The sequence below is a fragment of the Otolemur garnettii genome, unplaced genomic scaffold (genome assembly GCF_000181295.1).
Source record: "Otolemur garnettii isolate 467f Iridium unplaced genomic scaffold, OtoGar3 scaffold00113, whole genome shotgun sequence".
NCBI lineage: Eukaryota > Metazoa > Chordata > Mammalia > Primates > Galagidae > Otolemur > Otolemur garnettii.
This window is the reverse complement of record NW_003852508.1, coordinates 2,745,233-2,758,113: the sequence shown is the minus strand read 5'-3', so window position 1 is coordinate 2,758,113 and position 12,881 is coordinate 2,745,233. Positions and strand designations below refer to the sequence as shown.

Below are 12,881 nucleotides of genomic sequence, written 5' to 3'. Positions count from 1 at the left end.
CACAGGCACCCGCCACAATGCCCAGCTATTTTTTGGTTGCAGCCGTCATTGTTGTTTGGCGGGTCCAGGCTGGATTTGGACCTGCCACCTTAGGTGTATGTGGCTGGCACCTTAGCCACTTGAGCCACAGGCGCCAAGCCCTGTCTTGAGTTTTATAACTGTGCCTGGCCTGTCTTGAATTTTATAACTGATCTCAATGATTTCACAATGTTATCCTTTCAAGGAATTTTTTTCTTTATGAGTAAAATGAAGAAAATTAATTTTACTGTCAAAATATAAAACACCTGCCTTCAAGCTCCAGAAAAGTATGCTGTATAAAAATGACAATAACCTAACTACAGCAGATGCTCTGCTTCCTGTTAAAGTAAGCACATAAATGTACGACCCAGGAGTAAATAAATAATAGTGATCCCAGACAACACATAGAATCTAATGAAATCTGGAAACTAATATCTGAATTAGTTTTTCTTTTCTTTTCAAAGTGAACCAGCAACTCAGTAAGGAATGATTTAAAAGAAAAGCTGCTTTACCTTTCCAGAATCTATATCTTGAAAAAAGGGAACTATAAAAAGGCAGGTGTGTTTAAATTCTGACAGTGGATGCAAGCTCCGTTTTAATTCAGCTCCTTGATTCACTCTGCACCTGCATCTCTGATTTGCAAGATGATGTATAAAATTTCAAAATAGCAAATGTCAGTTTGTTACAATGTTAACATGTGGTTTAGTGCTCTATGCAGTAGAGCATGTTCCCTTGCAAATTTGTATCCTTAACCATGTCTAATTCTTACTTAAGTTAATCTACTTTAATGCTACTTGAAATGAGCAGTTAGTGGTTACTTAAACTTGTAACCACAAGTAGCTGCAACTGCTAGGAACGCCTCCATTGCAGTTTCTCCCTTCCTTCAGTCTCTCCAGAGGAAGGAAGGTCACCGTCTCTGCTAACTACCTTGCTCATTCATCTGGGCGAAATTCCCAGCCGACTCCAATCCTCCTGCGCAGTTCCTCAGGACCACGGCTCCCCCACTGCGCACATCTGCACCTGCACAGCCGGGTACGAAATTAAGGACTTCGAAGACCTGATATAGATTATTCCCTTTCCTGTTCCAAGCACGTCTCAGGCTAAAAGCTTTGTTTTTCACTTGTCACACTTCTGCTCATTCTTGAAGTAGGAAAATAGGTGATACTTGGTTTCCTGCCAGAGTCTTCCCCACTCTCGTAGCTACGATGTCTGGGTAAAAATAGCTCACATTTTGGCTTAAAAAATAACGGCTGCGCAAATTTTAGGACTGAAGTTTTCTCAAATCCGAAGACTGCTCCTCCTTACTACTTAGGCGATGCAGACCTAAGGAATGAGGTACCGTGGCCGAGACAAGGCTGCAGAAGCACCCCCGGGCCGGGCCTCAGGGTTACCCACCTCCCAGGGACGCTGTCCGCCAACTCGGGGGTGTTGGGGGCGGCAGGTCCGGCCCCGGCGCGGCTTCCGGACCTGCTCCTCAGCGAGCTCAGGGACTCACTTTCCCGGCCGGCCCCGCGCGGCCCTCACACCCGGCCTCCTCACGGTGCGCCTCTCGGCGCGTTCCGGGTCCTGTCACAGCTGGGCCCGCGAGCCCCGCCTGCGACCCCACCCCCTGGCTCCTCGCCCCTTCCCCGCGAGTTCCAGTCACTGCTTCCAGCTGCCCAGCCCCGCCCTCGGCCGCGCGCGCTCTCCCCACCCCGCCCTCGCCCCTCCGCGTGCTGTCACCACAGCCAATGAGGTTTGGGGCCGCGTGCGCAGATTCAAACGGCGGCTCTTGAAGGAGGCTGGGCGCGAGATTCAGCGGTGGGGACAAAACCCTGCAGGAGGCTGCGAGCCCTGCAGAGCTGCTCGCTGCGGGGAGAGGGCGGGGGTCAGTGCCTGCGGCAGAGCCGCGCCGGGACAGCAGCTGAGAGGCTGAGGGGAAGCGAGAGAGGCCGGGGGAGGGCGGGAGCGCGCCTCCTGACATGTTGGGGACATCCCTGACCGGGCCGGGTCGGGGCTAGGAGCGGCGCTGCCGGCCGGGGGCGGGTCGCGGTCCGCCCCTCTGTGCCTCCGTCCTGCCCCCGCCTGGGACTTGCGTTCCGCGCTCGGCCGCCTTGGGGAGGGAGCGAGGGAAGCGGCTGGAGGGTCGAGGGGAAGGAACATTCGCCTGAGGCTGGAGGAGGCTGATCTGCGTCCCCGTCCAGCCCGCGCCTATGCGGTACTTGAAGGATGGCGAAGAGGTCGCGCAGGTGGGTGACATCCCTTTCGCCCAGGCCTGTCCGCTCCGCCTCGGCTCAGGTTCTCGTTCCTTTCTCGCTGTCCCCTCCCCCCGTCAGGCCCTCCCCAGCCGGGGCAGAGGTTTTCCTTCCCCGCTGCCCCACGGCCGCTTCGGCCTGGTTGGCCCGAGCGCCGCCGCGACGTGTGGAGAGTCGGGGACCCGTGTGTTTAAGACACAGAAAGTGAGTAACAAATGCCCAACTTGCTCCTTTGACTTGATTCTCCCCATGGCGCGCGTCCAGCCTCCGGACCTCTCACAAGCACTTCTTGGGGATTGGTTTCTCGCCAGGTAAGTCGTGCGCTTTCAGGTACACACTACGCAGATGGAAGGGGTTGTGTCCTGCCTGGGATGACTTGAAAATGGTGTTCGGGGGACTCTCTTTTCTGAATTACTGGACCAGTCAAAATAGGAACTCCGTGATGAACTTGGGCGGGCATCCCTCTGCCAACTTTGTTACCTTGAAAGGTTACAAAAAATCCTCTGACGAGTAGCTGAGGACGGAGGACCTCTTTGATGTTTCTGTAATTATCATACCTATATTATCAGCTTTATGTGTATGTTTGTAATATCTTCTACTGGGAATGATGTCACACTGTTACTACCAGTAGCTTGATCTTAAAACAGTGAGTTTGATACGCTTAATTTTGAGCGTCCCTGTTTGGCTCTGACGTTAGCTAAGTGTTGCACAGAGGTAGGGCACATTTTTTTTTTTCGTAGGGAAATATGCTAGGATGAATTTATGCGCCTTATTTTTATTTACATGCCACTACAATTGCTACTTCTAAATTGTGTGGAGTACTTAGATGACAGAAATCTAGGGTGTCTTTTGATTTTCATTCAGTATTGCTGTTAAATAAACCTGAAAAGATGTTTGGCAAAATTTCCAAATATTCAACAGTTGTATTGCCTACGTTGAAATTTAGTACTGGTTCATTCACTACAGATTTCTATTAAAAACTGGCAATAATATTCTTTGCTTTATTTGTTTCTATTAGCATCTGCTGTGTGTAACATGCTTCTGCCAAAATCAGAAAATATAATTAAGTCCCTGTTAGCTTATTATTTTGTAGCAAGTACAACTTGCTAGAGTAAACTCTTGAGGTGAAACAAATGTGCACACACACCCCTCTAGGGCAGAGTTTTCAACATTGACATATTGGCATTTTGGATCAGATAATTCTGGTGGGGAGATGTTTAGCGGCATCTCTGGCTTCTACCCAATAGATGACAGTAACAGCCCACTTCCCTCAGTAATGATGGCAAAAATGTCTCTACAAATTGTCAGATGTTTTTCTGGGGACAAAATCACCCATGTGAGAACCACCCATCTAGACCTTCAAGACCTAGTTAACTTCTTGATCTTCAAAAAAGATATTAAAAACTCTAGTAATTATGATTGCTGACATACTGGTTTAGGCCTTTCTTTTGAATTTTTAAATATAAAAAATTTAAAAATAACTTCATTAAAGCAAGGTAGTATGTGAATATGTCAACTTAACAGAAATTTGTTTGTAGCTAATGTCTGGTATTATTATTTACTTTATCGATGTTACTCTCATTTGAAACAGTTTCTTGGCTAAATCAGTTTCTCGGCCTGTCACTGGCATTTATTTAAAGCTCTGGCTATATATGAATGTTTGAATGTCAGAATCCTCTCCTCCCTAACTGATTTCCTTTCTATTCATTTCATAATTGTGTATGTTTCATAATAATAGACTAAGAAAAGAGAAATGATTTGATGATTAGTTTGCTTATATGTTATTTTCTTTTATTGACAATACTATGAGCTTGAAATCTAGATCTTAATTGTTATGTTGACTTTTATTTCTTGTCAGCTATGTAAGTTAATTGAAACACTATAGAATGCGTTAAAGAGACATAAGTCTGGAGTAATTAAATATGGTGGGGTGAAGCTATACTCCCTCTGGGACTATACAGATAAAGATGTGAGAAGTTATCATTTGTGAATTATCATTTGTTTCTTAAAGTCTTTGTACTAGGATGTGTTTCATGCTTTAAATTGTATTTCTTATATATGTAAATGCAATTTATGTATCCTAGAAATGTGAAATGTTTGAAGAGAAAATAATACAGTTACTGGGCAAAATCTCTCTTGCTTTATGGCTAAGCATCTTAATATATGTTTAAGAACCCATGTACTCATAAACTTGCACAAATACATGTCTATATTTATATACATATATACACATACATACACATACACACACTGAATTTATAGTTGAAAGGGAGAGAAAATAAGTCAGTCACTTCAAACTGTACTTTGCGATCTCTAGCATACAACCATTTAAGTATTTTTTTTTTTTTTTTTTGGCCAGGGCTGGTTTTAAACCCACCACCTCTGATATATGGGGCTGGCGCCCTACTCCTTTGAGCCACAGGCGCTGCCCCAACCATTTAAGTATTTGTGTGAAAACTGTACTTTGCTATATAAAAATTTTGCATAAGAGTATTGGCCTTAAATCCTTTTTCTGTGTGATCTGAAAAAAACACCTAAAAGTAGAAGACTGTGTGCTACCTCAAGTGTGAAACAGCTGAGGATGCTGGCTCTTTTGATCTTTGTTTAATATAGCTGTAGTATCTCCCATCTATATTTACATAAAGGAAAAAGCTAATTTAGCATTGCAACTTTAAATAATTTTACATCCCACTTGGGGTTTTAATGACATAATTTACAGACAGTACTAAAATTGGTATATCTGCTGTTAGCATGTACTTGATTTTTAACCATATTTATGTATAAATAATTAATTTTAGTTTTTAAAAGTCAGGTCTGCCCTTTAAAGCAAACTTTGAAAAATACCATTTAGAAGATAGAAATTTTAGTAACAGATTAAGGTATTTATACTTGAGATGACCTATCACTACACTTAACTGAAAAGATAAAAGCCAACTCTTGTATTAGATGTTTTTTCAATGGTGTGTGTAGGAAATAGTTTTACTATATTGTTTATAGCAAAATGGGTGGGGGTGAAATTATACCAAAATATGAGAATGATTTTTTAATCAATTTACTATTAACTGGTAATAGTAAATTTACTATTAACTGGTAATAACTAATTACCATTAGTTATTACCATTAGTAATTACCATAATAACTATTAACTGGTAATAACTGGTAATTTACTATTAACTGGTAATAACTAATATTATTTTGGTAAAGCAGGCAAATTCTGCCCCAGTTTTTCATTTGGGTTAATTTAAGGGATTTGTATTTTATGGTCTGTGAGGAATTTCTACTTTTAATATATATCCTATTTTGAAGACCATCTGTAATCTTTTTTTCTCATTTAAAAATACATATATACACACTAATGGAATCAAAAATGTTCTCACTTTTTTTTGTTTATGGATAGCTAGAACTCCTTTCGGTATTTATTTCAGCTTTGCTATTAATAATAAAGATTATGTAAAGTCAAATGTGTCTTACTACACTGATGCTAATTTGCCCAACCCAGATTTAGAAATAAAATCCTTATATGCAGTACTTCATGTTAACCACTGGGTGGCCCGATTTCACTTTATTAAATCAACCTGGTAAAATTTCATACCTTTAGTATGATTTGACTTAAAAAAAATTAAATGCACAGTTCCCTGTCTTCAGGATAATATAATAAAGTTGTATTTTTTGATTATTATAAATATTTCAGGCTTAGGGCAGTTTGTGATTAAAAATATCAAGGTGAAGCAATTTTACTAGAGCAGATTTTAAACAGCTACTGATACTTCTCTAATTTCAAACTAGTAGTTTCTTTTCAAATAAAAATAAACTTTAAAACATTTTCAAATTCTTCTTTAGATAGCTTCATTTTCCTGCTTTTAGGTGGTGTAAATGTCCTTTAAAGTTAAAGTTTTGCTGAATGTTTTATCTTAATATTAAGTGTGAATAGTTTGTATATTTTATAGGCAAAGTTATGACTATCACATCCTGTTAGCTTATACTCCAATATAAAGTTAACATTAACCATTTTGCTGGCCTACTGAATTACAAACTTTTTATTTTCCTGGTACTTCCTTTTGCTGTCATAATTACTCTAATCACTTTGTTCATTCATAATCTACAAAACTGTTTCCATTTGAATATATAAGTTTGGTTATGTATTAGGCATTTGTACTATGTAGAATAAATATTTTCTTTGACTTAAAAAAGAAACTGGCAGAATCATTTTGGAAAGGAAGTCCTGAACTGGAAAGTCAAAGACCAAATTCCTCTTCTATTTTTGCTTTGTGACTGGAGAAATATTTTCACCTTTTTTCATTGTCTTGTAGATTAATCTCACTAAGCTAAAGATTATTTATTTAACCACACAGTAAGAAGCTGATTTTATATTTTATATTTTATAATATACAAATTATTGTATATTCCAGCATTGATTGCTAGAATACAGAAATTCCAAAAGATGATATAAAAAGTAGAAAAATTAAGCAGATCCATTTTGGTGGGGTCTAACCATTATTAAGTGATGGGATTTTTTTTTCACTGTTAAATGGTAAAAATGGAATAATGGGGAGGAGACTTGTGGGGTTTTATCTTTTCCCTTTTTTCTTGGCAAATTTTAGGCATTCTCAGGCATCTTCCTGTTGTAGATAGTGATACTGATAGATTTCTAAGATCTTTTTTCTGTCGTACATATTTGAAAGTTACATCATTCTTTCAATAATCACTTAAATATATGTAGAAATAACTTGATGCCAAAACAAAGATGTAGGTAGACTCTAGGAAAGTCCCAGTGGTAGAGAGATGATTCTAAGAATTCTAATTAATGCCCCCTCACACTCCCTCAAAAAACCCAGTTTCCTGTACATTGAATGGGCTATAATTCAGTGTCTGAAACCGATGACCATGGTGAATGCAAAACAGAGAATGAAACCTCATGTAGAAACAGAAATTTCTCACAAAGTATGTGGTTAAAAAGTAAGGGTCAAAATTTTACAGTTGAACAAGGTTTTTTTGAAAATTACTCCTTGGATACTAATGTTTTAAACCTATATCCTTAACTTAAAATGTTTTGATAACCTTAAGGGGGGTTCTGTACGGATTAGATGGAATGTAGTATTTTTATGAATACTCAAAATTTATGTGGGTAAATTCTCAAGGTAAAATTGTTTTGACTTATAAATAAAGTAGTTTTAAGTATGCTATTAATGGAAGCTGTTGGGATCTGAGTGTGGTGGGGGTAAAGAACCTGTGAAAAGCGTGCAGGAGGGCTATTTGGGGTGGCAGGAAGCGGTAATGTTGCTGGAGGCATTTCTAGGAAAGGTTAACCAATTATGTTAGATACCTACAAAGAACCTCTTCTGTGCTGAATATTTTAAAATGTTTGTTTCAGCAGGTTCTGCTTCTTAAAAATCCACCACTTGAAGGTGCATTTGGATTTTGAAAGTCCTTTATTTATTTATTTATTTGGCCGGGGCTGGGTTTGAACCCGCCACCTCTAGCATATGGGGCCAGTGCACTACTCCTTTGAGCCACAGATACTGCTCTATTTATTTATTTTTTGAGACAGAGTCTCACTTTGTCATTTTGTCACCCTCAGTAGAGTGCCATGGAGTCATAGCTGATAGCAACCTCAAACTCATTGGCTCTAGTGATCCTCTTGCCTCAGCCTCTTGAGTAGCTGGGACTACAGGCATTGGCCACAACACCCAGCTATTTTTAGAGACTGAGTCTCCCTCTTGCTCAGGCTGGTCTCAAACTCCTGAGCTCAGGCAATCCACCTGCCTCACCTCCCAGAATGCTAGCATTGATTACAGGTGTGAGCTACTGTGCCCAGCCTGAAAGTCCTTTTTTAATAGATGGGAATGCCCTTTACCTCCTTCTAGAGGTTAATTTTCATTTGTTATAGTTTTCTTTCTTAGATCTACTTTCAGATTATCTGTATTGAGAAAGGTGGAAGATTTGATTGGGCTGGAAAGGAGTGAGATAATTTTGGAATAAAGAGCACTTAGGGGAGGTAAAAGGGTAAGGAAGGTTGTTCATTAATTTTACAAATATTTGAGTAGCAAGTACTGTGCTTGATCCTGAAAGGCAAACCTGATGTGGTCTGCACTCCTGAGTTTACTCTTTGGCTGAGAAGGTTGGGAAGTATGATAAACATTAAGAAGGAAGGGTAGACACTCTGAGAACATAGAAACAGGACAGAAAGCTATAGTATAGTACCTTATCTGATTTAGTAGCTTTTAAAGAAGTTTATAGAGTCACTGAAGCCTGAAGCATCTCCAGTTTAACAAATTAATCTTGGCTAATCAGGTTCTGATAGCTAAAGATGGCAGCTAATAACATATTTTCTTTAATTAAATCTGTGTTTTTGTTTTGTCATATTTTAACAAAATAATCATATATAGAAGTAAAAATGGTAGATTGTTGTTACAAATTATCATTGGTAGGTGGTGCCTGTGGCTTAAAGGAGTAAGGCCCCGGCCCATATGCTGGAGGTGGCGGGTTCAAACCCAGCCCTGGCCAAAAACTGCAAAATAAAATAAAATAAAATAAAATTATAAAACATTCGGCTATAAAACAAAACCAAACAAATTAACATTGGCTTTAGGGAGAGAGAACATTAGAATATTGAAATGCATTGAACTAAAGATGCAGATTATAAATAGGGGAGTAGAAGATCTTGGTATATTCCTTGGTTAGATATGAAGAATTTGGTCCTATGGAAATGAAAAGTCAGGGAAAACTGATTTGTAGACAGTATATGTTAAATGTAGGCCTTCATTATTAAGTTTTGTTAAGGTAGAATTTATACATAGATAGTAGGAACTACTTACATGTGCATAACTATATATGATAGGTTGAACACATCTTTAAACATTTGCTGTTTGAAATTAGAATAAACTTTGGGGAAAGAATCAATTCTAGTAAGGCAAAAATAATTTTGACTCCTATTAGGTGATCAGCCTATGCTTACTAATATTGAGCCGCCTTTCTGTGTCAAATGCTGTATGAGGTGTTACATATGTTTTCCCATTTAATTTTCTTCTTAAAGTAACACCATAAGGTAGGTGATGTTTCTTCGTTGTACAAACAAGTTAACTAAAGCCCTGAGAGGTTAATATGTTCAAAATTACAAAGTGAGTAGTTAAGTTAAAACTAGAACCTTGTTCTGAATTCAGAATGTATTTTGAGGTTTGTCTTTGGTATCTTCCATCTTCCTGATATTTTCCCCATATTTTTATAGGATGTTGGAGTGTAGTGGTTAAGTAGTAGACTTAAGAAGTCAGCCATGCTATGTTTGGTGTGATTGTGGGCAAAAGGAAATTTCCTAAGTCAAGGTTTCCTATTCTGTGAAATGGGAATAATGATAATATTCCCCTTTTTCAGTTGTTGTGAGGTTTTAAGAGAGAAATTTCACTATCACAATGCCTGGTACTGAGAAAGGTTTAAATTAATGTTAGTGTGTGTTATTTTCAGATGCTATGACTTTGGCTTTATTCAGTCCTCGAGCTACTCAAAATCCTCTAATTACATTTATCATATAGGCCTGCCTCTTTTCTGGGGCTTCATTCTTTAAACTTGTTTTCTCTATTTTCATTCCATCAAACCTCAGGTTCTACCTCTGGCCACACCCTAGCTCATTATTTTTCTTGAGTCATTTCATAGCTTCAACTATTCTTTATATGCTGGCAGTTGCCAAAGAAATGTGTCTCTACCCTAGACCTTTGTATCTGAGTAGAAGATCCATGTGCCCAGTTGCCTTCTGCATCATAAGCTGAACATCCTATTGCCTTGCCCAATATACTAGCCACATGTAGCTATTGAGCTCTTGAAATGTGGCTAGTCTGAACTGTGATGTACTATAACTACAAACTACAACCAGATTTTGAAGATTTTGGTGAGAAAAAAGAAAGTAAAATATTTCACTTATAATTTTTTATATTGATTACTTGTTAAAATGAATTTATTTTTGATATATTGGGTTAAATCATATTTACTATTAAAGCAAATTTCACCTGTTTTTTAAAAAAAGTGTGGCTACAAGAAAATTACATAAGTGGCTTACAATTATCTCTCTACTAGGCAATGCTTATCTAGACATATCTATCTGTATTATTTCTCAAGTACCTTGAAAAAAGCTGGTGCCAAACTGCTTCCTCATTCCCTTTTCCCTCCCAAAGTTCTATCTGTCCTTCTTCTATTAATTTTCTTAGTGAAGAGCTTTAACTATGCTCCTAAAACCAGAAATTTTGGAGTCATCTTAGAGTCTTCCTCCTTCCATGTCCTTCATCCATGAGTTGCAAAATCTTTAGATTCCTGTTTTTTTTGTTTTGTTTTGTTTTGTTTTGAGACAGAGCCTCAAGCTGTCCGCCTGGGTAGAGTGCTGTGGCATCACAGCTCACAGCAATCTCCAACTCCTGGGCTTAAGCCAGTCTCCTGTCTTCACCTCCCGAGTAGCTGGGACCACAGGCGCCCACCACAACGCCTGGCTATTTTTTGGTTGCAGCCATCATTGTTGTTTGGCGTTCCGGCCTGGATTCGAACCCGCCACCTTAGGTGTATGTGGTTGGCGCCTTAGCCGCTTGAGCCACAGGCGCCACGCCATAGATTCCTGTTTTTTAAATGCCTCTCAGTCTCATGTACTTCTGTCCATTCCCACTGTTACCTTGATCGGTCTATTCTTTATGGCTTCTGGATTTTTTTCTTTTTTATTTGAGACAGAGTCTCCTTTAGCTGCCCTGGATAGAGTGCCATGGCATCATAACTCACAGCAACCTCAAACTCTTGGGCTCAGCCTCCCAAGTAGCTGGGACTATGGGCATCCACCACAATGCCTGACTAATTTTTCTATTTTTAGTAGAAATAGGGTCTTGCTTTTGCTCAGGCTGGTCTTGAACTCCTGAGCTCAGGTGAACCATCCACCTCTGCCTCCCAGAGTGCTAGAATTATAGACGTGACCCACTGCACCGGCCTAGCTTCAGGATTTTTGTCACATTTACCCCTCTTCTACTCAAATACATGAAAATTCCATTTTCTCATGGTACTATTATGGTTTCATTTTTTTTTTTTTTTTAAGACAGAGCCTCAAGCTGTCCCCCTGGGTAGAGTGCCCTGGCATCATAGCTCACAGCAACCTCCAACTCCTGGGCTCAAGCAAGTCTCCTGCCTCAGCCTCCCAAGTAGCTGGGACCACAGGTGCCTGCCATAATGCCCCACTATTTTTTGGTTGCAGCCGTCATTGTTGTTTGGTGGGCCCGGGCTGGATTCAAACCTGCCACCTTAGGTGTATGTAGCTGGCGCCTTAACCACTTGAGCCACAGGTGCTGAGCCTATGGTTTCATTTTTTAAAATGTAGATACGTGTTCCATCCAAATTGATTTTATTATAAAGTAGGACTCCAGCTTAATTTCTTTAAATGGCTACACATTATCTTAATACCATTTATTAAAAAGTCTAGATATCCCACTGATGAAGTGTTACCATTATAATTTACCAATTCCATATGCACTTTGGTTTTTCTTCTGAATATTGTGTTCTATTTATTTGTATGTCTGTTCATGTGCTGATACCATTGTGTTGTGTTTATTGTTTCTAGCCAGTGGGGGTGTATATATATATATATATATTTATTTATTTATTTTTTTTATTTTTGGAGAAAGAATCTCACTATGTCACCCTTGGTAGAGTGCTGTAGTGTCATAGCTCACAGCAACCTCAAACTCTTGGGTTCAAATGATTCTCTAGCTTCAGCCTCCCAAGTAGCTGGGACTTATAGGCACCCGCTACAATGCCTGGCTATTTTTTTTGTTACAGTTGTCATTGTTGGTTAGCTGGCCCGGGCCAGATTTGAACCTGCCAGTCTCTGTGTATGTGGCTGGTGCTGTAACACTGTCCTAGGGGTGCCGAGCCTAGCCAGTATATTTTGCTATTGGGTAATGGTAATACTCCTTTATTATATTTTGGAATTTTTCTGGCTATTATTCCTTCTTCTTTTTTTCTTTTCACCCAGACTAGAGTGAAGTGGTGCACTCATAGCTCACTATAGCCTCCAACTCCCAGACAAAGGAATCCTCCTACATCAGTCTTCTGAGCACCTGGAAGTGCTGACTCACATCACTATTGCCAGCTATTTTTTTTTTTAAGAGATGGGGTCTTGCTATATTGCCCAGGCTGATTACGTACCCTAGTCTCAAGTGATCTTCCCACCTTGGCTTCCCAAAGTATAGGGATTTCAGACACCCACCACTCTGGCCTATTACTGCTTCCTTATTTATTTTTGTATGAACTGTAGGATCAGCTTGTCCAGTCTCTCTCAAAATAAACTAGCATTTTATTCATTTAATCTAAATCTATGAATTTAGGGAAAATAGACATCTCTATAATTGTTTTCTTATCTAAGAATGTGGCTTGAATGTTCTTCCATTTGTTCAAGACTTCTGCTGAGCATGGTAGGTCAGGCCTGTAATCCCAGCACTTTGGGAGGCTACAGAGAATTGCCACAAAGTTTGAGACTGGGCTGACCACCTTAGAAGGATGAGGTGGGAAGATGGCATGAGCCCAGGAGTTCAGGGTTACAGTGAGTTATGATTGTGACATTGCACTCCAGCCAGGGTGACAGAGCAACACCCAGTCTTTTTTTTTTTTTTT

At 39.7% G+C, this 12,881-nt stretch overlaps 1 protein-coding gene across 3 annotated transcripts in view; it reads left to right on the top strand.

Annotated features, from left to right (window-relative positions):
- The first annotated feature begins 1,822 nt into the window (after positions 1-1,822).
- MYBL1 (MYB proto-oncogene like 1) overlaps positions 1,823-12,881 on the top strand; it is a 51,739-nt gene continuing 40,680 nt past the window's right edge. For all 3 annotated transcript variants that reach the window (XM_012809812.1, XM_003797245.2, XM_003797244.2), the window contains exon 1: positions 1,823-2,246. In XM_012809812.1, the coding sequence (XP_012665266.1) occupies positions 2,227-2,246 (20 nt within the window). In that variant the 5' untranslated portion in view covers positions 1,823-2,226. The remainder of the gene's footprint in view (positions 2,247-12,881) is intronic.